The 25,973-nt window shown below is 43.8% G+C and overlaps 1 protein-coding gene across 5 annotated transcripts in view; it reads right to left on the bottom strand.

Moving 5' to 3' along the window:
* LOC309554136 (F-actin-monooxygenase MICAL3-like) overlaps positions 1–25,973 on the bottom strand; it is a 173,587-nt gene that overhangs the window by 65,937 nt on the left and 81,677 nt on the right. For all 5 annotated transcript variants that reach the window (XM_082255713.1, XM_082255714.1, XM_082255715.1 and 2 more), the window contains 6 exons: positions 22,348–22,410; positions 19,961–20,062; positions 17,408–17,521; positions 10,529–10,617; positions 8,580–10,323; positions 4,392–4,486 (listed from right to left, as the gene is read on the bottom strand). In XM_082255713.1, coding sequence (XP_082111839.1) covers positions 4,392–4,486; positions 8,580–10,323; positions 10,529–10,617; positions 17,408–17,521; positions 19,961–20,062; positions 22,348–22,410 — 2,207 coding nt within the window. The remainder of the gene's footprint in view (positions 1–4,391; positions 4,487–8,579; positions 10,324–10,528; positions 10,618–17,407; positions 17,522–19,960; positions 20,063–22,347; positions 22,411–25,973) is intronic.

The raw sequence follows: 25,973 nt of genomic DNA, 5'->3' as shown, positions 1-25,973 counted from the left end.
GCCCATAATATATACTGCCTCATAAATGAGGAAAAAAAGGAACGTTTTACTCACCATACCGAACCGACAGGCACCCTCTCTTCATAATACCCTCTCCACCGAGGTGGGGGTTTGTGGACGCCTCGACTCTCTGGTCCTGGCGTCCAAGCGAGCTTTTAACTCGCAAAGTCAGTCCCTTTACTGGGACTCCGTCGCGGCCGACTCAGCGCACTGGTCTGCACGCGCTTTTAGGCAGAAACCGGGGTGACCACTGGATCTCACATCCAGCCCGTCGCCCGGCCCTGCATACTTACTTGAATATGTCGCGGCCGACCAAGCGCAATGCCTGGTCTGCACGCGCTCGTAGGCCGGCTGGGGTGACCACAAGTGTCGCCCAGTCCGGCATTTTTGCTTGACGATCTCACAGGAAAAAAACACTGGAGAAAACTACCTAAAAAATGTCTTTTTTCTTAAAGAAAAAAAGTCTTGCCAGGACCAAAAGATCCCAGCAAGGAACTTAGGTCCTTACTCCTGACTAGACAGAAAAAAACTGATTCCCTGTAGCAGAGAGAGGGAGGATATACCCTCAGGGACTGCCCCCTAGGGTGGAGCCAGAACGTTTTGTCATTCTGCCTAGTCCTACTCCTGCGGAGACAACATAACCCAGCTCTTGAGAATCAAGAAGACTACGTCTGTCAATGAGCGATAGAGAAACACCTTTGCCGCTCTTGATGGCTTGTGAGTGCCAAATTGAATCTGCGCCTCTGTCGCAGCTGCGTCCTCCATCTTCAAGGTCTCATGCACAGATACAATCAGAGCTTCCACCAGCACCTTTTTGTATGCGGTAGCAGATGTGGTGGAATCATCCTCACTATCTGGGTGTGTGGTCGCTGACCTACGTCAACAGCGATCGAATCAGATTCAGGATCTGATGAGACAGAGGAGGCAGGGGAAAGCAGGGGATGCTTTTTGCTAGCCTGTCGCCCGAAAGCCACTTCCACCCGGGACACAAAGGACTCCAGGACCGCCGTCAGTGCATCGATGGATGGTTAAGATCTGGAGGGCCCCGCAGCCTCAGAGAGGAGATCAGGTGGGGAGATGTGCTCCAAAGACTCCATGAGTCACCAGGGACCCCAAAAAAAATGTAAAACACTGCAAAGGGACAACCACCACTGCACTAGCAGCACCACCCAGTCGCCAGGCACAAAGCACCATGCGATCATCAGCAGAAAGGGAGAGAACCCTACCAGACTCACCACCCAGCAGAAACAGGCACCTGCAGCCACCAGGATAATCTACACTCCATGTGCGGCGATCAGGAAGTGAAAAGATCCAAAAGTGAGCACCAGGGGATGAGGGGCTTCCCCCCCACTGAAATCGGTGCCCACAGGGCTTCACTGTCATGGCCGCTGCTATTTTCAATAGCAAACCACTGCAAAATGGCCGCCAGACTACACAAAATGGCCACTGTGCATAAAAACATACAGGCTACAGCAGAATGGCATCCTTGCGCAGCACCAGGAGGGATCCCTAGGCCTCAAGGACAGGCCGAGGCAGGACCGGGGGGGCTGGCAGCGCCAGGTAAAACCCCCGCACTGCTCATCACCCTTCCCCCCCAGCCCCCATCGCCAGCATAGCACCCTGCCCCCATCCTAGGAGGTGGACCAGACCACCCAAACTGCCCCAGCATAAGTGGAGGGAGGGGATGGGGGGACAGATAAAGGGGTGATACCTGACGGGAAGGAGAGGAACCCGGAGGTTTTACAGTCCCAAGGAGGGGCCGACATCCACCCCAAAAACCTCCAGGTGGAGAGGGGGGAAATCTACTCACCATACCAGGAACCAGGCAGGCTGCGCTTCAGACAGAACCCCCTCTCCAGCGAAATGGGGGGGCTGTCGGACGGGAGGAACGATGCGACTCGGGCCAAGACCCGGTCGTATGCGACCTTGCGAAGTGTTTAACTGTCAGGCCAGCCCCCGTCCGATGTCGTGACCGACCTAGTACGAAGCTGAGGTCTGCGCTCCCTGGCCAGACTGGGGTTGATTGTAGATCTCACAGGAAAAAAAACAGGAGTAAAATTTCTATCTAAAAAGAAAAAATTGCCAGGACCAGAGATCCCAGCACGAAACTAGGCCCTTACTGCTGACTAGGCAGAAAAAAAATGAGTAACTATAGCAGAGAGAGGGAGTATACCCCTTGAGACTGCCCATAGGCGTAGCCAGATTCTTTTTCTGCCTAATGTCCTACTCCTGTAGGGGGCAGTATAACCCAACTGTCATGAAGATCAGAACCAGTGTCCATCAATAAACAAAAGAGAAAAGCCTTCTGTGTGTAGCAGCCTCCCCAGCGCACTCTAGTACTTACCTGAGCCCAAACTCTATCCAGCGATGTCCACGAGTTTCTCGGCCATCCAGGACTCTACCTCCTGATTGGCTGAGACACAGTCGCGGCGCCATTGGCTTCCGTGGCTGTCAGTTAGCCATTCAGGAGAGAGAGGGGGCAGGGCCGAATGGCAGCTCTGTGTCTGAATTGACACGGGGAGTTGCAGCTCGGCTCGGGTGCTGCTCTGTGCAAAACCAACTGAGCGAGACTTTACAATCACTTTAAGTACTGTATTTTGTACTGTTCTTTTAGATCATATTTGAATGGTTACCCTGCTTATTTTGTCTACTTCAATGTATTCTAATTGTTTTTAAAACCTAACAAAAATGTTCAAAAGGAAAGTGAGATAGAAAGGGGAAAGCAGAAAGAGAGAGAGAGAGAGAGAGAAAAAGAACAAAAGAACAAAAAAAAAAACAGAAAAAAAAAAAAAAAAAAGAGTGAATGACAAAAGGAAAGTGTTGCCTTTGACTTCTTTAAACAGCACCCACATAGCAGTTTTCTGTGATTTGCACCATCATTACAAGGTCTGATTGGTTTCTATGATTCTCTGTGAACAAAAAAAAACTAAGGGCTCTTTCAGACGGCTGCTCCGTGTGAAAGCTCCGCTGCGGGACTTTTTTTTTTTTTTTTTCACGGAGCGGATGACATTTGTGTCATCCGCTCCGTATGCCCGCATATCATCCCATCCGTTTGCGGATGATATGCGGACATAATGTAAGTCTATGGGGATTGCGGATGTCAGCGGATGACACCGCTGACATCCGATTTTCCTTCCTTTCCGTTTTTTGAACGGAACAAAAATAGGGTTCTGTTCCATTCCAAAAAACGGAACAGAACTGACAGGAAGAAAATCGGATGTCAGCGGATGGTATTCCGCTGACATCCGCAATGCCATAGACTTACATTATGTCCGCAAATCATCCACAAAAAAATAGGATGATTTGCGGACATAGGGAGCGCCCGTGTGAAAGGGCCCTAATGCCTATAACCTTTCTAGACTACGTGTGGACACTGTACTAGATGCAGACACATGGTACTGACATACACTACATTTCCAGCTACTCAGGATACTACCCATTACCTCGTCTCTCTCCAGGTGAAAGTCTGGGTCCTCTTGGAATTGCTGGAGTGGGAGGGGTTAAAAAATAAATAAACTGCAAAAATATACATACAACAATGTATAAAACAAACATTAAAGCTAAAGTTTAGGTATAGCTTGGATCAATGAGTCTGTATGTTCCATACCTGTGGGATCCTCGGTAAAGCTGCAAATGACTGTAGTAGGTGCTGCAACTACAGTGCTCTCCAGTAGCTTCCGGGCCCCACACCAAGCAGTTTGCCTGCTGCATTGTGAACATAGGGGGTTGCTCCCACGTGCGGAGGCCATTCAGGAAACACTTCATTTTTTCCAATTAATGTTGATTAAACAAAGTGTGTATGTGGGGCTGTGATGTCACAATTTCCACATTGTCCAATCAGAGAACCTTTTGTAGTATATGAGAAAATGCAAAGTGTTTTCTAAATGGGACCCATGCCGAACAAACAACCCTTCTATTCAATAAAAAGCAGAGCAGCTGCTCGACATGGGACCTGGAAACAAGCAGCAATCACTGTAGTAGTGCTGCCTACTACAGTGATTTCCAACTTCCACAGGTTTGGCAAATACATACTTACATTGGTTCAAGCTGGACCAATGTAACTTTAAACTACCATACTAAAACTTTAGCTTTAATAAGGACAAATCAGGTGTACCTTCTATGCATAAACAAAATAGACAGGCATTCTGCGCAAAGAATCCAGATCCACGTGGCTTAGTTCTTTTAAGGAACTAGAGAGATTTTCCTTTTTTCCTGCTTCAGCATAAAATGTTTGCTTGCATTGAATAAAAATGACTGATGCACTTATGGCAGCTTGTGTAATCATTTACAGTTAAAGAAGATATTATGTGTGAATACAGGCCATTACTGAGTTTTACCATAATATATGGGTAAAGCTAAGTCAACTATGCTTTCACAACAGTGATGCTTACCTCTCGCTTTGATTTCTGTGAGGACTTCTCTAAGACATCATCGCTTGATAGGTCTGACTCTTCAGAGAAGCTTAGGTGCCGCCGAAGTGGCAGTTCTAAAATACAGGACACAGGGCAAAGCAATCAATTTAGTGGGTAGAAGAGGTTAAGTGCAAATTGCCATCTAATGTTAACACAAAATTGTAAAATCAGCCCCATCAACTAAATGTCTTGCTGAGTGGTTCTACAATTTGGGTTACGGCACAACAGATCATAGAGATAAATGCACTCTATGATAAGGGTACTTGAAGGAAGGTACTCAGTGCCTCCTTTGTTATTCAAGCTAAATGTACTGTATTTTATGTATACAGTTATAGGGACAGTGTCATTTTTTCCCCTAACATTTATCTGTAACATACACTGTGTGGCCCCTCTAAATGATTTAGTTCAGGTGTTTCCAGCTAATAGTACTGCTAATACTTTAGCATACAGACATTTAGACAATTGTGCATTTACAGGCTGGTAATAACAGTTAATGGAAGGCCATAAAAACATTGCTTGACTAGGTTAGGTCGGCCAGTTCCTGCTGAACTGACCCAGATTCAAATCGTGTATGATCTGCTTAAAGCCTAGTACACAACACTAGGTTGAACGAAAAAAACCCAAAAAAAACAGCTTTGGTCGAAGGCGCTGTACTAACAATCTGCTGTTGGTACAGCAATCTCTCCTGCTGTTCTAGTGTATTCTAAATGGGGGACAGCCCCTCGCCAGAGCACTCCAGTCAGTGCTCTCAGCCAATGTTACCCAACATTCGGCCATGTGTACTAGGCTTTAGTGTGAAGGAGTAATAAAAAATTATAAAGTGATATATAATGGAGCTGCGCTGAACCAATTTCGTGCACTAAATATACATAAGAAAAGGTACTCAAACCAAACAAAATATTATAACAGGTGCAAACCTATTAATTTATATGCTGGCAATAAATAAATAAATAAATACAAATTACAGTGCTCTAATCCAGTGCAATATAAAAGGCACACTGCAATCAATATAAAATATAAAAATCCTGAAAAGAATTGGTGGAATATAAAGTGCAATATGTGAATAAATAATTGCTGGTATAGCAAGATCAAAACATTATAAATAACACCATCCAAAATGTATAAATAAATAGAGTCTCTGAAAGGATTTCTCAAGAGCACTTCTAAGGTCTTCAATACCTCCACCAAGACACAGGACCACCCGGTGTGCACAAAAATGCTTACCAGAATGAACGGACCCCTTGATTATAGGGGGTCAGTTCAGGCAGGAGAAGTTGTGTACAGGGCAAGTAGTTCAATATCCAGTAAGTGACTGCAACCCGATATAAACATCCACCTGGGGGTTTCCTCACAGCCAGACTCCGTGTTCCTCAGTTTACGTAATAAAAGAACAAGGGGGGCTCACATGGTGAAGTATGTTTGAACGGGTTTATTAAATAAAGCAAGCAAATGTACTTTGGCAGTAGAAATAAAACAGCGTACAAAGAGATCACAAGCCGTGGATTCCAGGGCGGACGCCGCTTCCGCGTTCCAATTGCGTACCACCTGGTCCTTGAAGTGACGTAGTGACGTGGTTGCGATCAGACGTTCCGACGCATTTCGTCAGCACGTAGGCTGTCGTTATCAAAGGGTCATGTGATCGCACTCCCAACATCTAATATAAATAGTGGCCAGCCTCGTTAAACAACCAATTCGCCTCCGCTCATTGACTAAACACGCCCACCCGGAAGTAGAGCAATGAATTACAATAGCCTCCACTAGTTGGCTAGACACCCCCACCCGGAAGAAGGGCAATAAATTGTATGGAGGAACGGGCATGCCCTTAATGTAATATATAAATCAACACTCGATCAAGGGTAATAATAAATAAATCCGGGGCATAAATAAAGTTGGGCTAGAATTGAATACTAACGGGGCAAGGATAGGTTGGTTGCATGAGGAGAGACATAGATAAATTTACAATAAAATCAATTAATGAATAAAACTGTATTAAACAACATACAAAACAATAACCCATTAATTATGTATAAAATTTTATTTATTTATGCCCGGATTTATTAATTATTACCCTTGATCGAATGTTGATTTATATATTACATACACCGGGCGTGTCTAGCCAACTAGTGGAGGCTTTTGTAATTCATTGCTCTACTTCCGGGTGGGCGTGTTTAGTCAATAAACGGAGGCGGATTGGTTGTTTAACGAGGCTGGCCACTATTTATATTAGATGTTGTGAGTGCGATCACATGACCCCTTGATAACGACAGCCTGCGTGCTGACGAAATGCGCCGGGACGTCTGATCGCAAATACGCCACTTCCGGGACCAGGTGGTACGCAATTGGAACGCGGAAGCGGCGTCCGCCCTGGAATCCACGGCTTGTGATCTCTTTGTACGCTATTTTATTTCTACTGCCATGTAAGTGCATTTGCTTGCTTTATTTAATAAACCCGTTCAAACATACTTCACCATGTGAGCCCCCCTTGTTCTTTTATTACGTAAACTGAGGAACACGGAGTCTGGCTGTGAGGAAACCCTCAGGTGGATGTTTATATCGGGTTGCAGTCACTTACTGGATATTGAACTACTTGCCCTGTACACAACTTCTCCTGCCTGAACTGACCCCCTATAATCAAGGGGTCCGTTCATTCCGTTAAGCATTTTTGTGCACACCGGGTGGTCCTGTGTCTTGGTGGAGGTATTGAAGACCTTAGAAGTGCTCTTGAGAAATCCTTTCAGAGACTCTATTTATTTATACATTTTGGATGGTGTTATTTATAATGTTTTGATCTTGCTATACCAGCAATTGACTTATTTATTCACATATTGCACTTTATATTCCACCAATTCTTTTCAGGATTTTTATATTTTATATTGATTGCAGTGTGCTTTTTATATTGCACTGAAATAGAGCACTGTAATTTGTATTTATTTATTTATGCACAGGATTGTTTCCAGCATATATATTAATAGGTTTGCACCTGTTATAATAATTTTGTTTGTTTTGAGTACCTTTTCTTATGTATATTTAGTGCACAAAATTGGTTGAGCGCAGCTCCATTATATATCACTGTATCATTTTTTATCACTTATCACGTTTTTCCACCTTTATTTTGCGGATCCCACTCAGGTTTATTTTCTTGCACGTTAACTGTAATTATTGGTTTTGAGTTCCATAATAATATTCACTGTTGCGCGGGTGCTTAACGCCAATCTTTTTCCATTTCCTTTAGTGTGAAGGAACTTGATTTGATTACACAGAGCCCAGACCTGAGCACACAGATTTGGCTTTTTGTTTTTCATTTACCCAGCAAGTTGAAAAAAAAACCCAAAAGACTCACAGATCACCGCATCCACACAAACGACGGCTGCAATTTCTGATCGAATGCTGGTTTTCCAGCAGGACCATTCGACAGAAGCTTGTCTGACAACTGGCTTCTGTTAAACAGAGGGGGTACACACACAGATCAAAATTCAGCAGCCAGTTGAGCATTTCGATACATGTATATCTAGCTGAACAGCTTTGCAGAGAATTAGCATGCTGATTGTTAGCTAGGTCTTTGTACCCAGCATCAGAACTTGACTTGTCAAATACTTTGACCTGTAGTCAACTCCATCTTAATGTCTATGGTTTTGGAATGAGATATTCAACAAGGCCATATGGATGTGATGGTCAGGTGTACACCCTTTTTTTTATTTTTTTATACAGCAGCTGGAATGTGTAAAGAAACAAGAGTATGAAAGATGGGCATGAATTTTAGATCATATGCTATGTGCTGACTGTGTACAGGGCACAGTCATGCTGGAACAGAAAAGGGTGTTCTTCAAACTGTTGCCCCAAGTTGGGACAATTGACTAAAATGTCTTTGTATGCTGTAGTATTAACTGTACTCTTCGCTGGAAACAACTGAACTCAGTCATTTAGAGAGGCGCAAACCTTTGGTCATATAGTGTATGGAGTTGGTAAAAGGACATCTACAAACACCTGGGATTCACAGAATGATCGCAAAAACTCATTCATGTTTTGAAATCTGAATAATTCTATTTTCCACGAATCTCTAAATAAGAAAATCTGTACATTGGCAATCAGCAGTAAATATAACTTTGTCCACTTTGTTGCTTGCACCTGGTTTACAAACAGTAATAATTGTAACCCTGTTATTTGTACCTGCTCCGCGAACCATATTGGGCACTTTGACCTTTCCTGAGTCCACGGTGGTGCTGCTTGATGGTGTGCTTGGGGAAGACTTGTCATCTGCTGTTTTCTTCTTCTTCTCCTTCTTGTACCCAGAAAAGACAGATTTCCACAGTGATTTGGGTTTAGTACCTTCATCTGTTTTATCAGATGAGCGATTTGCTTCCCCCTTTGATTTTTTCTCCTTCTTTCTTGGGGAGAACAGAGAAGGCCTCTTTTTGGGTTTCCCACCAGAGCCCTCGGAAGAAGTGATGGACCCATCAGCAGGTGGTGGAGACAAAAAGACTTCTGCAGAGTTCTCCAGTCTCAGGGTGGATGCCTCAGGATGAGTCCCTGTTCGGCTGGAATCTGTTGGAAGATCTTTAGTGAGTTTGGTGGAATATGAGCCCTGGGCTCTGGATGTCCTTACAGATGGGACAGTTTCTATCTGCTTCATTTTCATTAGCTGTTGTGCCATGGCATCCCTTAAAGCCTGATTTTTTACAGACTTCTCTCGTGCTCTCATCCTCTCCTCCGCCAGTTCTTTAACTTCTGGAGTAACTTGTGGAAGGCCTCTCTTTCTATGGTCCCTCCTTTCCAAGGAAGTCGGCAATTCTCCATTCTCCTTGGTAAGAACCAGCCTTTGGGGCTTTCTCTGGCTGGTTGGTGGGGTGTAGAACCTTTCTTGGAGGCTAGAGTTCTCAGTCCTTTCATCATATGTGTCTTCAACATCATCTGCAAATGGGATTTCGTCCACGCTCTCTACGAAGGACTTTCGAACTTCTTCTAACCTTGGAGTGGGTTTGGGGACCTCTGGGGCTTTACCTTGGGGGGGTGTTTGGATGGCCTCTGGTCCATTCTGCCAGGAAGCTCTACCATGGCGAAGGGTAGCAGGCTCTTCTCCTTGGGGTGGGGGAGGAGGAGGGCTTGAAGGAGGAGTAAGCATAGCAGAGTCCGATGTATTAAAGCTCTCACTGGCCACTGTCCGCGTGTTGGAATGACTACCATTCAAACCTAGGCCAGAACTGGTTGAAAGGTCCTTTTTCTCACCTTCTGAGCTCTTAAGCTCCTTCTCACATGGTGATATTGGAGTAAGTGGTGAGAGGAGCTCAGTGTCCAATCTGCTTGGATTCACCTTCTTTGGGACCTGTTGAGATTTCAGTGATGGAGATTTCAGCTCCTTGGAAGTGGACTTGGGTAGCTGTGTCGTCTGTGGAGAAGATGTGTCAATGGCTGGAAAACTAATTTCAGGGGTTCGACTTCTGTCAACAGGTGCTAACCCAAGGCTACGACGAATCTCAGCACTCTTCATCCAGAACTCTTCTATTAAATCGATGCGTTTCATTGCCTCCTCTGCATTGGGGCTGGTCAGGTCTTGACCAGTATAAGGCAGTTTGGTCAGAGGAGTGGAAGTGATTACAGGGGAGGGCTGAAGGCATACAGGGGATGTGGCTGAGGTGGGAATGGCTGGTTCTGTTGAAGGAAGAGGTTGAGAACAGATGGGCGAGGTTGGTATCCTCAGTGGACGCCCAAGAGGTGGGAGTGGAGATTTCACAGGAGACGTAGGAATAACTGGTTCATTTGTTGCAACCGGTTGGGAGCACACAGGTGAGACAGGGGTCTGAGGGTTCTGTTCTGAAGAATTAGTCACTTTGCTTCCCGTTTGTAGCAATAAAGGTTCAGGGAAGAAACGTACTCCCGGAGAGGTCAGGTCCTGCAGAGGAGACCTCATGGAGGTCTAAGGGCACAAAAAAAAAAAAAATTAGCTAGAAATTGTCTTTGTCAACAACTGGATAAAACTATTCACATCTAACAACCAGTTTGTGTTGAGGGAAAAAAATAAACAAATTATTGTTCAAAAGGAAGAAATCAAGGATGTGTGTGCACAAAACCATTTTTTAAATGGATGCCATAACATTTCCAGCTAAAATCCTTTCACCCACCTTCCCAACATCCTCTTTAGGGCTCCTGATGGGAGAGAAAATTGCTGTCTGTGGGGCCACTGCAACTGGACTGGGAGGTCTTTCATTTTCTGAAACAAAAAGATGCCAATTTATCATAAGAATTCACAGGTGTGAAAAATGTGCCAAACTGACTTATTTTCTTACCAAATTATGTACCACAGCGCAAAACAGTGTGTAAATAGTGAAAACATATTTTGAATATATATAAATGTGTCAATCAAACTAAACCAGTGATGGATATCCTTTAATTGTACTGTGACTGTGTGTGTATAACAATTAGGGTATCAAATATACAGTATCTCTGAAAAACAATTCCTTAAATGTGAAATAGGGTGCACCCCTAAAAAAGATCACCTGTGAAATAATCAATACAAACAATGTGAATTCTAGAGAAAATAAACATTTTCAAGAAAAATAGTCCATTGTTCCAGAAATCAAGTGTCCAGTGAAAGTTGGTGGGAAATTGGAGTGCTACTATGCCTGAAGTACCGTGCTAATCAGTGACTCTCATGCAGCAAGCTTTGCTCCACACCACAATGTGCTTAGACTTACCAGAAGACGTGGACCCCTTAGCAATAATGCATGTGGATCTAACAAGCTTTTTCTGGCAAGTAGCAGGATAACACTTCTTGTAGATTCTGTATGGTCACCACTAGTGATTGACCGATATCGGTTTTTCGTTGCCGATACTGATATTTTGGCGATCACATGTCGGTATTGGCCGATATTTTTGCACATTTAAAATTTTGCAAAATAAACACAAATTTCGGCACAAATCTGTTACTGAACATGTTAATCTTTATTAATTAACATTTTTAACATTAAGGGCTCATTCTTCACACCTTAACTGCATGAAAACTGATAGCAAAAGTGCACTTGCAGGGACATCAGTTTCACATCATCTGATTGTGCATTAATGCATAATAAACTGCTGCAGTAGTGCACTCACTCACTGCAATCATTTTAAATCCCTAATGCAGTGCAGTCAGTGCAAAACTGCTAGAAAAGAAGCTAGACAACAGCTAGACAGTGGATTGGAGTCAGTGGACTACTGCTGCAGTAGGGCACTCATTGCAACTACTGCAGTCAGTGCAAAACTGCTAGAAAAAAAGCTAGGCAAAAGCTACACTGGATTGGACTGGAGTCAGTGAACTACCGCTGCAGTAGGGCACTGACTGCAACTACTGCAGTCAGTGCAAAACTGCTAGAAAAAAAGCTAGGCCACAGCTAGACAGTGGATTGGGCTGGAGTCAGTGGACTACCACTGCAGTAGGTCACTCACTGCAACTACTGCAGTCAGTGCAAAACTGCTAGAAAAAAAGCTGGGCGACAGCAAGACAGTGGATTGGGCTGGAGTCAGTGGACTACCGCCGCAGTAGGTCACTCACTGCAACTACTGCAGTCAGTGCAAAACTGCTAGAAAAAAAGCTAGGCGACAGCAAGACAGTGGATTGGGCTGGAGTCAGTGAACTACCGCTGCAGTAGGGCACTGACTGCAACTACTGCAGTCAGTGCAAAACTGCTAGAAAAAAAGCTAGGCAACTGCTAGACAGTGGATTGGATTGGAGTCAGTGGACTACCGCTGCAGAAGGGCACTCACTGCAACTACTGCAGTCAGTGCAAAACTGCTAGGAAAAAAAGCTAGGCAACAGCTACACAGTGGATTGGACTGGAGTCGATGGTCTACCGCTGCAGTAGGGCACTGAATGCAACTACTGCAGTAGGTGCAAAACTGCTAGAAAAAAGTTAAACAGTGGATTGGAGTGGACACTATTACTACTAAACTTTTCAATACTCCCAGTTAAGTAGAACAATATTATACTGCAGAAAGCAGTACATTTCAGCATGTCCATGGTCACCTGTTAAACGGCTTCTGTTTTGTTCATATAATGCTGCCACTTCATAAACATGTTCAGGAGGAGAGGAGGACAGAGGAGCAGAGAGAGAGGTATCTTCTAGCATGGGAAGCAAGTCTTTTGTAGCGTGCCATATTTTCTTTCCACCAATGAAGAGGATGACTTCTTCTGTCAATTACTGGTTCCTTAAAAAAGAGATGAAGTTCATCATCCAGGCTCATTATTGCAGATTCAGAAGAAATTGAATTCTCCGCATAAGGCCCCAAAAAAACACTGAAAATGTCCTGCTCAATTCGACCACGATGAAGAAGATTCTCTTCTGTTCGTTGACATATTTTTGGACAGTTTTCTTTTTTTTGCAGCATGCTGCTCTTTCAGATGATAAAAATGGTGTTCTGGACTTGTCTTTTCGGCAGGAACCTCCTGCACCTCCTGTTGAATATCTTCTGTCAGCCATTGTTTTGTCTTAGCCAATACATCATCAGAAGACAAAGCATGGTTCTTGTATCGAGGATTCAAAAGACTTGCAAGCACCAATTGCCTTTTTGTCCATCCGCTGTCAATGAAGTGGCATATAAGAATCATTACTGACTCTGTTGTTTGTCCTGACCAGCAGTCAGTCGTGAATGAGAGTGAGTTGCCAGCATTCTCTGGTTGCAGCATAGCCTTTACTTTGTTAACGACCTTTTGGTGAATCTTTTCCAGCATTTCAGTTCGATAATACTTCTCACTCTTCAGTGTGTAGCTTGGCTCAAGTATGGACATCAACCGGTTTAAATCCTGAGTCAGATACCATTGTAAATGGCTGGTTATCAGTGACAATCATCTCTGGGATTACTCTGTCCAGCAGTTGGGATCTTCCATCTGAATCTAGACAGTGACACCTGTTTTTTTTTCAGAAACATATCTGTTATTGTTGCCTGGGAGAGAGAAGGAGGCATTTCAAAATCACATTGATATTAGTTTTGTTTTTTTCTGAGTTGCATCATATAATTGATTATGATGAACTCTTAGATGGCCCAAAGATTTGACGAATTTTTGTTTTTTGCAGTTACTGATTCCATGTTTGTGGTATTTGTGGTGCCTCAAGTCAAGGTGGGATTTTAAGGGCAGGAGTAAAGGGGATATCGAAGGTAATATAGTAGGTAAAAATTTTATTTACAAAGTATGAATATAAATACAAACATTTATGGTGAAAATGGGTAAAGGCCCATTGTGCCAGTGAGAGAAGAAAAGTTTAGATGTGATAACAAGTGACAAAATTGTGACTTGAGTTGATTTTGGTGATCCTGCTCTGCTGATTCTCATGTCAAGAGACCGGAATAGACGCAGAGGAGGTAACCAATCGGTTAATCCGACATGTTTCGGCCAACTATGGCCTTTATCAAGGATCTGTCACCGATTCTAAAATAATCAAAGAGATATATGGTATCAAGTAATGGCAATTTGAAGAGAACCATAATTGTAAGGCAAAAGCGCACAATATATGAGTACATACATTTTAGATATATGTCCACTTCCTAAAGTTGAGCCTTCCCAGAGTTCCTCCAGGAGCTACAGGAACAGTATGCTGTGAGGGTGAAATAAGTGGTTGACTGAGTATACAAACAAAGGGAGCCAAAGATTGACTGGTGAATAAAGTAATAGTAATTACTTGCTGGGCAGAAGATTCTAGTCCAGGGATCCAAATAGGATTGAATATATATCAAAAAGCTTCCACAAGATTGCTTCTGAAATCTAGGTAAAATATAGTAAGGTTGCCAAGAGTAGGTAATTTTATTAAGGTATGTGTGCATTTAACATGAAAGTAATTTGGACTACTTTCCAGAAAAGTTTCCAGAGTGGTCCTTTGAAACTTGGTAGGAGAGATCTATGAAGGCTCTCCTCCAAGTAAAACTTACGTTTAGATGTGGAAATTAGCAGGGTCACAGCATGGTCCTCATGCTGTGACCCTGCTAATTTCCACATCTAAACGTAAGTTTTACTTGGAGGAGAGCCTTCATAGATCTCTCCTACCAAGTTTCAAAGGACCACTCTGGAAACTTTTCTGGAAAGTAGTCCAAATTACTTTCATGTTAAATGCACACATACCTTAATAAAATTACCTACTCTTGGCAACCTTACTATATTTTACCTAGATTTCAGAAGCAATCTTGTGGAAGCTTTTTGATATATATTCAATCCTATTTGGATCCCTGGACTAGAATCTTCTGCCCAGCAAGTAATTACTATTACTTTATTCACCAGTCAATCTTTGGCTCCCTTTGTTTGTATACTCAGTCAACCACTTATTTCACCCTCACAGCATACTGTTCCTGTAGCTCCTGGAGGAACTCTGGGAAGGCTCAACTTTAGGAAGTGGACATATATCTAAAATGTATGTACTCATATATTGTGCGCTTTTGCCTTACAATTATGGTTCTCTTCAAATTGCCATTACTTGATACCATATATCTCTTTGATTATTTTAGAATCGGTGACAGATCCTTGATAAAGGCCATAGTTGGCCGAAACATGTCGGATTAACCGATTGGTTACCTCCTCTGCGTCTATTCCGGTCTCTTGACATGAGAATCAGCAGAGCAGGATCACCAAAATCAACTCAAGTCACAATTTTGTCACTTGTTATCACATCTAAACTTTTCTTCTCTCACTGGCACAATGGGCCTTTACCCATTTTCACCATAAATGTTTGTATTTATATTCATACTTTGTAAATAAAATTTTTACCTACTATATTACCTTCGATATCCCCTTTACTCCTGCCCTTAAAATCCCACCTTGACTTGAGGCACCACAAATACCACAAACATTTTTTTGGGATGGTGGCAGACACAACTATTGAACCTCCAGTAGATCCAAAACCCTATTCTCTAACTGATTCCATGTTTATATTGTTTGTGCATGTCTTGCACACTGCTGCTTTTCCTGGAGAAGGTTGAGACGAGAAATAGTCCCAGACCACACTTTTACTTTTTCTCTCCTTATCCATCTCCATTGCAATTTGAAAGAGACAAAAAATGTTAAACAATGGCTTGCTGGCACCCTGTTGTGGGTCGGTAGCTGGCTGCTGTCACCCTGTTGTGGGTCGGTGGCTGACGCCTGGCAGTGTGGGTGGCTTGCTTGCTGGCACCCTGTTCTGGGGTGGCTGGCTGCTGTCACCCTGTTGTGGGTTGGTGGCTGACACCTGGCAGTGTGGGTGCCTTGCTTGCTGGCACCCTTTTGTAGGGTGGCTGGCTGCTGTCACCCTGTTGTGGGTCGGTGGTTGACGCCTGGCAGTTTGGGTGGGTGGCTGGCTGGCACCCTGATGTGGGTTGGTGGCTGACGCCTGGCAATGTGGCTGGCTTGGAGTCACCCTGTTGTGGGTGGCTGGCTTGCTAGAACACTGGTGGGTGGCTGGCTTGGTGTCACCCTGTTGTGGGGGGCTGGCCTGCTGATCACTGTGGTGGGTAGCTGGCTTGGTGTCACCCTGTTGCGGGTGGCTGGCTTGCTGGAACACTGTTGTGGTGGCTGGCTTGCTGGAACACTGTGGTGGGTGGCTGGCTGACTTGCAGGAACACTCTGGTGCGTGGCTGGCTTGGTGTCACCCTGTTGTGGGTGGCTGGCTTGGTGTCACCCTGTTGTGGGTGGCTGGCTTGCTGTCACCCTGTTGTGGGTGGCTGGCTTGCTGTCACCCTGTTGTGGGTGGCTGGCTTGCTGGAACACTGTGGTGGGTGGCTGGCTTGGTGTCACTCACCCTGGCCTGTTGTGGGTGGCTGGAACACTGTGTGGTCCCGGTGGTGGGTGGCTGGCTTGGTGTCATTTGGGTGACTGGTTTGCTGGAACCCTGTTGTGGGGTGGGGGGCTGGCTGCTGGCACCCTGTTGTGTGGTGGGTGGCTGGATGCTGGCCTGGCACCCTGTTCTATTGTGGGTCGAATGGCTGCCGGCTGGCACCCTGTGGTGGGTGGCTGAGGGCAGGGCCTGTGGGTGACTGGCTGGCACCGTGAGCACCATGACCGGACTGCAGCTGGCTGCACACGAGGCTGAGGCGTGGGAGGCAGTCTTAGAGGGCAGAGCGTGTGCAGCGCGTGGTGAAATTACTTCACGTATGCGCTGCGCAGGCGTGGGAGGCAGTCTTAGAAGGCTGAACAACATACGGAATGACGTCACGAAAATATTGGCAATATTGGTAACTTCCGAGGCCGATTCCGATATATCGGGGAAAGTGCATATCGGCCCCCGATATATCGGTATTGCTGATAATCAGTCGATCCCTAGTCACCACTCAAATATAAGAAACAAAGGGAATCAAAATAGTGTAATACATTCCCTATATTAATAAGCATATAAAATTATTGCACTTACAATGTTGCAGATCAACAACCGCATTTCATAACCCAATAATATGAGGAAGGACAGCTGTACGATATTCAGTGTGGTTAATGTGGATGTCAGCGTGGGGCGCGCATTTCCGCATGCTTTCCACTGTTAACCAAATATGGCGTCACTGGGTAGCTGAAATCTGCGTTGATGCCTTTCGTGTTTCGCCCCTCCCACAGGGCGTTTGATAACTCCCTGTGGGACTTCAGGCATAGAAGAACTCCAATTTCCCACTGACTTTTACTGGACACTTGATTTTTGAAACAATGGACTATTTTTCTTGGTGGCCATATTTATATATATTCAAAATATTTTTTCACTATTTACAATGGTTAGCGCTGTGGTACATATTTTGGCTTGATTTCACTGGATGTTAACTAGCAGCAACAGTTTTTATTTCATTTAAAGGTATATACACATACGCAGGGGTGGACGTTGGTTAATTTTGACTTATTTTCTTGCTCACTTAGTATCCAATGTTCCTGTAGGAAACCCTATACCCACTGGTTATCAATCTACAGTGCTGTGTCCCTTAACGAACAATAAAGTATTAAACCACGCTTTATGAAAAGCCCCCCCTAATCTTCTTCTTTTATGGGGTCCTATCATACTTAAAATTACTGTGATTAAGAGAAGCTCTACCCTGATGAGCCCGAGTCACCGCTTCCAACTCCAGATCCTCATCCAGTTTAAGTTTCAGTCTTTCTGCCTGCTGCAGACGTTCTTCTGCTTCTGCATCTGATGGTATGTCATCATCTGATTGATCAAATAAGAAATTTGGTTAGGCATACTTGGTAAACCTTGTTATAAAGTTCCTGCACTGGAAGTGACATCGTTTTTCAGGGATGCCATTTTATTTGCCACGCTGATGCCCTATGGGTGAGTCCGTTACACTGCCTAACTGACCCATAGAACAGCCGATAGACATTTTGCATGCAGGGAGCCTACCTTCTCAGTATTTTATTTTTTCCACTCAGGCAATGCAGTAATACACCAAAGTCAAGTCCACACTGTTGGTCAGCAATCCTTTTTTTTTTTTTTGTATAAAGGTTTTTCCCAAACACACCCACTGTTGGCACTTTGGTATTGCCCACATACAAAAATTCCTATAATTCAATATGTCTTAAAAGCAAGAAACCAGATTCAAACCTGCCTTAGAAGAATAAATCTGACCAGTGATCCTTACCTTTAATTTCTTTTATTAGGTTTATAACAAATTTAAAATTTTCAGAATTCGGATTGGTCGAAAAATCTGAATTCTGTGTGAATAGCTGGTTGTCAAGAAAAGCCAGCTGCCACGTCCTTAACAACCGATGACTCATCAGCGGGTTCCCCTCTGACAGCTGAATGTAAATAAAAGAATGATGACATTGAAAAAGTCAGGAAAAAAAAAAAAACAGCGTGGGGTCCCCGTCTCAAACCATACCAGGCCCTCTTGGTCTGGAATGGATTTTAAAGGGGAACCCCACGCCCAAAAAAAAATAAAAAACCACGAGCCAGCCGGTGGTTGTGGGAGTCTGTGGGCGGGGGGCTTATCGGAATCTGGAAACCCACTTTTGCAAGGGCCCCCCCTTTGTGAATGAGTACGGGAACATAATACCCCTACCCATTCACCAAAAAAGTGTAAAAATAAAGATACTTCACTCGTTTTTGACAATTCCTTTACTAAAAAAAAAAAAAATGTCCCCCGAAGTAGATCCAACGTCAATCACAACACTCGCCACACCGCCAGACCTCCAGTCTCATTGCAGGCTCCTGCCGTCTACCTGCTCCACCATTTGACAGTTCTTAAATGGATAAGGGGCGGGGTAACTCGGTAACGTCATCTAGGAGGTACACTCCCCTTGTAACTGTCGTTAAGGTCACGAGGGGGTGTTTTTTTTTTTTTTTCGGGTCCGGCAGTGGGGCTTTGTGGTTGACGTTGAATCTAAGTTGGGGATCATTTTTTAATAAAGGAATTGTAAAAAAACTTGTGCTGTGCCATTACTCACTTTTTTGGTGAATGGGTGGGGGTACTCATACACATAAGGGGGGGGGGGGCAGGATCTTGTTAGAGGGGGCTTCCAGATTTCAAAAAGGGGGCTTTAAGATTCTGATAAGCTCCACCACCCGTGGACACCCACAACCACCGGATAGGGTTGTGGGGAAGAGGCCTTTGTCCCCATCAACATGGGGACAAGATGATTTGGAGTGAGGTGGGCAGAGCCCCCCTGTCTCAAAGCACCACCACCCCAAATGTTGAGGGCTTGTGGCCTGGTATGGTTTAGGAGAGGGGGGGGGTTGCTCGCTCGTCCTTCCCCTTTCCTGACCTGTGCGGCTGCATGCTAAGATAAGGGTCTGGTATGGATTTTGGGGGGACCCTATGCGTTTTTTTTCTTTAAGCTATGGTATGGGGTTTCCCTTAAAATCCATACCAGACCCGAAGGCCTTGTATGGATTGGAGGGAACTCCTCACTGTGTTTTTTCTGACTTTTTCATTACCGGCATTCTTTTGTTTAAATTTCAGCTGTCAATATCAATAAACTGTTTTAAAATTGGCATATAAATATATATTTGAAATCATATCTTTATTACTTTGTTGAAATAACATGGTGTGGGCGGATTTCTGCCAGTCGCAGACTGTGTCACACCCCTCCAGCCTGTGGCTGTTAATCTACATGTAATATCCTGCCCCCATTGTGTTTAGATGGTTAGTGGGCATGGAGGAGGAGGGAGGGAGTGGGCTCTATAGTCACATGATGTGATAGGGAGGAAATGCTCAGCAAAGAAACTCACTGAATGCCCAGCATGTGCAGAGTTGACTCAACAGCTGCAAAATCCCTAGCTGAGTTTGGGACATGGACAGAAGGGGGAGATAGAGAGCAGCAGGATCAACCAGGTTTTTTGCACAATACATAAAATGAATCTCATAGTGACTGAGTAAGTATGAACAGCATTCAATAAACCATTTATTTAATGTTTTGATGTTTTTTTATGATGTGGGTTTAGTGACACCTTAGGAGGAGTTGGATTTATTTTTTTATACAAATTCAGCTGGCAAAAACAAAAATCTCGCAGACACTGTATATGTACAAATTGTACATGACAAGATTGATATGCTGAAGACAGAAAGGAGAAAGAATGTTCTCTAAACTTGAATTATTCATTTCTCTTATTGCATTAACTGCCAGTCACCAAGCACAGAGGCCTACATACCGTCACCAAGATCAGCAGATGTGTCCCCATCACCTCCCGCTTCAGCCTCGCCAATACCGGACCCAAGAACCTCTGCCTCTGCGTCTTCATCCTCGCATGGTGCTGAGGGAGGAGACAGGGAGACGGATACACCCAGGAAAAAAGCAGAAAACATGTGAAATGACAGAGAGATAGGACAAGAAGGAAGAATACATGAAAGGATGGGGAAGACTTAGGGTACAGTGGAGAACTTACGCCCACCCTGACGCAGCCCACTATATTTAGGGTTAGTTATGTACCAGACGTAGATTGTGCTAAAAAGCATTAGTCAGCATGTAAGCAACACCTACTCTCTACCACCAGGGGGTGCTACTAAGAAGAACTCTAGGCACTATTTGTATCTAAATTGATTACATAACCTCAATGTAACTCCAGAAAATCAATTAAAAAGTCAATCACAAAAATGACAAACTACTCCTAACATACTGTAACATTTTAGGAGAACCCAGCAACCTAATATATTCACTTTAAGAGAACGTTTATTATAAGGTTGCCTTGAACATGAGGGTTGGTTATTATTGGCTAAACACTGCATTGAGTGGTCACTATAACAGTCATATAGCTGTACCTGTCATCACATATATTTCTTTCCACATGCAGCATTATCAGTAATGTGCCAGTGTTACACTTCAAAGCATTGATCATCTTTCAGAGATGACAGTACTCGCCCTTATTTTCTTTTCTATCCAGGATGAAGCCATCTTTGTTCAGCCATCATCCTGGGTTGAGATGCTAGCTCAGAGATGACACAGCCACATCAGTCCTGGTGCCTGTGCAATTCTTGGCTGTGTTAACACAGATGAGACTCCTGTTGCAGGCTCTCATCTTGTGACTTGCTACATGTTTGGGTGAATTGTGCTGTGTAACAGGTCAGGGTCCATGGGGCATATTAACCTGTTACAATCACACTCAATATTATAATGAAAACTCCTGTGTCACAGTGTTGTTAGGTTATGGTGCTGTAATTGAAGCGCTGTCTTAAACAAATTGTGAAGCTCCCCCTATTTGCAGAGAAGAGATGCAACTAGTCACAATTCTCATTGGTTAATACCCTCAAAAAGGCAGCAAACAAGTGTAAAATAATATAAAGCAACAGAGTAATAAGTTAGTCATACGCTTTTGCAAAAGGCTCAACAGTTACCATTCCTTCCTGGCTGTATAGAGGACAGTGATAAGAATGTGGGCACTCTATATGTTTTATAGTATTGGACATAAACACACCAAAATCTCCATCTCCAATGCAATGCATGTGCTCAATTCCAGCGGAAGCAAAGAGAGCCACGCCTAGTAAGCTACATGTTGACAGGGTTTTTTTTTTTTTTTTAACAAGAGAATGGTACAGTAATTCTCAGTGTTATTCTGGGCTGTAATCATGTGTAATACATTAGGCAAAATTGTTCATGGGCATTAACCTATCCCTAAAAACCTGACCCTAACATTTTACACTCCCCTACCTGAACCTTTAGGCCGGCCAAACATGGATTAATATTTTGCCAGTTCAGCAAGGACCAACCGAATTTCGATGCATGTGTGGCCACTGTGGTTGAACAGAAGTCGATTTGCTGACTGACTTCTATTCAACCACTCTGTCGCTATTTTCTCGCTCAATCAGTGCTTCAGACTATAGACTAGTGCTGATCTGTGGGGGAGTGTATACATTGGGGGAGTCTTCCAGCTATCAGAATACAATGACACAGCAAGGAGGATTCCTGCATCCACATAGAGTGTGTGGATGGGGCAATCTGTTTCGTTTTTTTTTTTATTCAACCCACTGGTTGAACGGAAAAAACTGACCCGTATATGGTCAGCTTTACACTTAATTCTCCCCCTACCTAAACCCTAACACTTAACCACTGTCTGAACACTAACACTTAAATCTCCCCCTACATGACCCTAACATTTAACTCTCTGCAGCCTAAGCCTTGACACTTCGCTCTCTTCCTGTCTGAACCCTAACTTTTAAACCTTTTTCCACCTGAACCCTAACACTTCACTCTCCCTACTTTACTCCTAATACTTTTAATACTTAACTCACCGCTCAAACTGAACCCTAACCTTTAACTTTTTACCTACCTGAACCCTATTGCCTAATTCTCCCTCTACCTGAACCTTAACGCTTCCCTTACCAGACCCCTAAAACTGCCCACCTCCTCCCCGGAACTCCTTAAGTCTGCTGAAAAAAAAAGCTGTACATGGCCCCCTTTAATGCTACCAGAGAAATAAGCGTGTAAAGATAGCGTGTGCGCCACACAGACCGCAGCCAGCGCAAAGCGTGCATGCACAGCGCAGCTTCGGCCTACAGCCGCAAGCACAGAGCTCTTTAGTGGGGTCGTGGTGACCCCATCTACCTCCAGACACGGACTCCAGCCACGCTCTAACAGGGTCATGTTGATGGGACGGGAGCTTGAGCACTATGACAGAGGAACAATGAAGAGTCAACCAAAATAGAAAAAAAAAAAAAAAAAACCTGCAAACTGAATCAGAGCAAAATTACCTTTTACCTGCTCTGGCACTCAGTTAGAGCCGTTGAATGCTATTTGTCGGCTTTAAATGATTACATTAGTATCAGAAACTAGAGACGAGCAAAACCGGCAAATATGTTTTTAGTCATTAGGTATTAATGAAAAGACACAATTGTGATGTGTACCGGTTATATAGACACTGTGGTTTGGCCACTTTTGTATACATCAAAAGGACTACTTTGTATAGGTTCAGTCAAGAAAAATGAAATGTTTACTTACCTGTAAATTCCATATCTTGGAGTAGAGTACAGTACACAAGATCTGTATGCATAGACCATGGGTTATATGCTGCTACCACTGGCAAAAGCTTTGCTGGACCCCAACCCTGCTCCGTGGGTCCGTTTTTTGGCAATAAATCAGGACGAACAGAGGGGAGGAACTTGTATCCTGTCCTGTACTGTACTACAAGATTTCGTATTTCCTACAGTACAGGTCACAAGACCTAAAGTCAGACCATGGGATATCTGCAAACAATAAAATGAGGGGTGGGCAACAATATAGTAGATAAAAGCAAACAGTCCCACAAAAAACAAGGGTCAAAGGACTTGAAAGACTGAGCATCAGCAGACGGCTTTTGTCGAAAGGACATGCTGGAAAACCAGCATCCGATCAGTGCTCGCTGTCAATGGCTGTGAGCATTGATTAGTGTGTTATGAGGGGGGAATGCGTCTATACACTATACAATAAAGTACCACCAACTTGGAGACACACCCTCAAAGAAGAAATATTTTCCTGGAGAAGGAAATATTTTATTGGCCTGTGCCTAAAATCAGCCCCATGGAAAGGCTGAATGGCAAACTGTGATAATAATGCGGACTGAGCATCTCCAAAGGTGGTGTGAAAGGGCAAGGCCATCATGTTGTTCAAAATTCCCAAGAAAGCCATTACAGTCTGAAAAGCACTAATAGATGGTGAATCTCTGGATATACCTGTCTATGGCAACAGTGTTTATTACAGACATTTATTCTAAAGTCATAATTGTTCTTGATGATATTGTGAAAGTTTGACATTTTACAATAACAATATCTGGTGGCAGAGAAAAGAGTTAACGGTGTAGTTACGAATTCCAGCGACGATTGCTTTCATTCGGCTGGCACTTCAATGGGGTCCTGTGAACTGAAAAATCTTTGTGCAGGGTGAGGCTGAGAGTGCCATTGTTGCGTATCAGTGACAGCATGATGTGAGTTCAACCAGCAATTTGTCCATTACACAGATGTATTGAAGTTGATCACCCATCCAAAATATTGAAGGAGTTGGATGATTCTGTAAATATTAAAAGACGAGTTGATGGCTGAGCAGTTTTTCAGTGTCGGGTCATCTGAGTATCTGGTGACATGGATGCCATGGGATCTTGGCAGGACCAGAATTATAGCAAAAAACATTTTAAAGGCTCTTAGTGCAGAAGAGAGCCAGAAAGGGAGAGTAAAAAATTGAAAGTGTTGGTCTCCCATAGCAAACCATAGAAGGTGTTGGTGTGTAGTAAATATGGCAATGAGAAGATAGGCATCTTCAATGTCCACTGATGACAGATATTTCCCTGATCTGAGAGAAGCGATTACAGATCTTGCAGACTCAATGCAGAATATGAGACACAATGCAGAATTTGAGACTCAATGCAGAATTTGAGGACACGCTGATATCTGTTCAGAGATTTTAAGTACAAAACAGGGCAAATGCTTCCATCTGATTTTGAGACAGTGAATAGGTTTGAGTAAATACTTGTCTAAATTTGGCCAATCCCTATACAAAGCACAGTTAACCAGAATGTGCAGAGAAAAGGTCTTTTTAGCTTTAGCTAGGCATTTTGTGCCCATTGGAGCTTGTCTTGGTTTGAGAGATTTCAGTGCTGTTAGACAAAGGCTGGTATGCATTGTGTCAGTAAGTAAGCCCTCGGTAGAAAGTATATGGCATGAAGCCTTGAGCTTGTTTCTCATAAAATGCAGGTGGTGAACCTTCCTCTGCAGGATCCTCACCCTCCTAAATATCTTCCTAAAAAAGTTTAGGAGAATCAGGTCCATATTCCTGAATAGGTTTAGGCGGTGGGGAGGCAGAAGAGTGCTTTTGGACCCTGGAGACTGAAGGCTTTAGAAGAGTAGAGAATTTTATAAAGAAATCAGATATACCGTAGTTGCAGTAAAACCTGCCTTATTAGATAGGCCACCTGTTGTGCATTTGAGAGGGAGCAAGAATTAATGTAGAATTAGTGGAAGGGAGTGGTGTCAATAAAGGACCTTGCTCCAGGGCAGGTGAACAGCCATTACCCTGACCATTTTGCTGGTTTTCCCCAGTGCCGGGTATAGTCCAAGTGCTATGTCCTCTTTGATCAGTCCCTCTGTACCTGGTCTTTGCCATTGCTGTGGGGTACCCACAAAATGAATTCAGAATGAGAGGGTATTTATGTGTCCAGGAAAGGAGCCGCTATAACCAAGATGCTGACCAATGTCCTGTGTCTCTGGAGAAGCAGGTAGCAAGGAGCAGATGTGCTTTGCGCATTTTTGGTGGAAATGGCAGGCGAAAGTGCATCAGCCAGAAGGCGTTTGCAACTTCATTACCCAAGCAGCAATGTTGCATCTGAAAAAACTGCCAAATTCAAAGAAGTAAATCTGACCTTCTGCCAATGTAGTAGAGACATTTACACAGGGGGATAACACACTACGTGAAAAAAAACACCCCACATGTAAAACAGGACATGGTCAAAATTACAGAGAAATCCTGTCTTGCCTTATCCACACCGCAGGTTCCCGGAGGGGAGCAAACATTATCTGTGATGATAGGCATAACGCTGAAGAGGTCTTCAGGGCCTGGGTGCCAAAGGAAAGGACCATGGTCCTGGACCTGTATAGCACCCTTTGACTAACTACACTTGTTGCACCAAGTGCCATGGTGGGCACCACACGCAGGGTCCAGTGCCTAAGACAAATATTATAGACCTGCCCTTTTGATGCAGGGTCTGGATACAGTTCCCAATATGTAAATCAAGGACAATGGATCCGGAAGCTGCTAACCCTGAGGGAATAAGCAGTTGGATCCTAATAGAAGTGTTGGTCGAAGTAGTAAAGAAAAAAATAAAAAGGACTGGTGTAGAAATATCTCCAGAGGACCTGAAGTCTTACAGAGTGGGTAGGGTTATATAAGGGTGCACTAGGAGGGCGTTTCCAGAAAAGCTTTTGCCATTATCCAATCACAGGAAGGTAGCAGCATAAGACAACCAACTTTTAATATCTAAAAATATTTTATTGGCAAATTTACAAAGGTGTCAAGAGGTGATGGATGAGGAATAAACCAAAAATCAATGAAGAGCTTAAAACACATTTCCTCCTCACAGCTAAAAATTGCATAAAAAACTGCAGTAATGACCTGTTACGTTCCATTATTCTTGAAAAAGCTTTTGAAGTATCCCCTAAATTACACACAAAAAGATCACATGCCTTGTCAAAGTTGAAGAGAGTCAG

The sequence above is a fragment of the Pelophylax lessonae genome (assembly GCF_965119305.1).
Source record: "Pelophylax lessonae genome assembly, chromosome: 4".
In the NCBI taxonomy this organism is placed as follows: Eukaryota; Metazoa; Chordata; class Amphibia; order Anura; family Ranidae; genus Pelophylax; species Pelophylax lessonae.
This window is presented reverse-complemented; position numbering and strand designations above follow the sequence as displayed.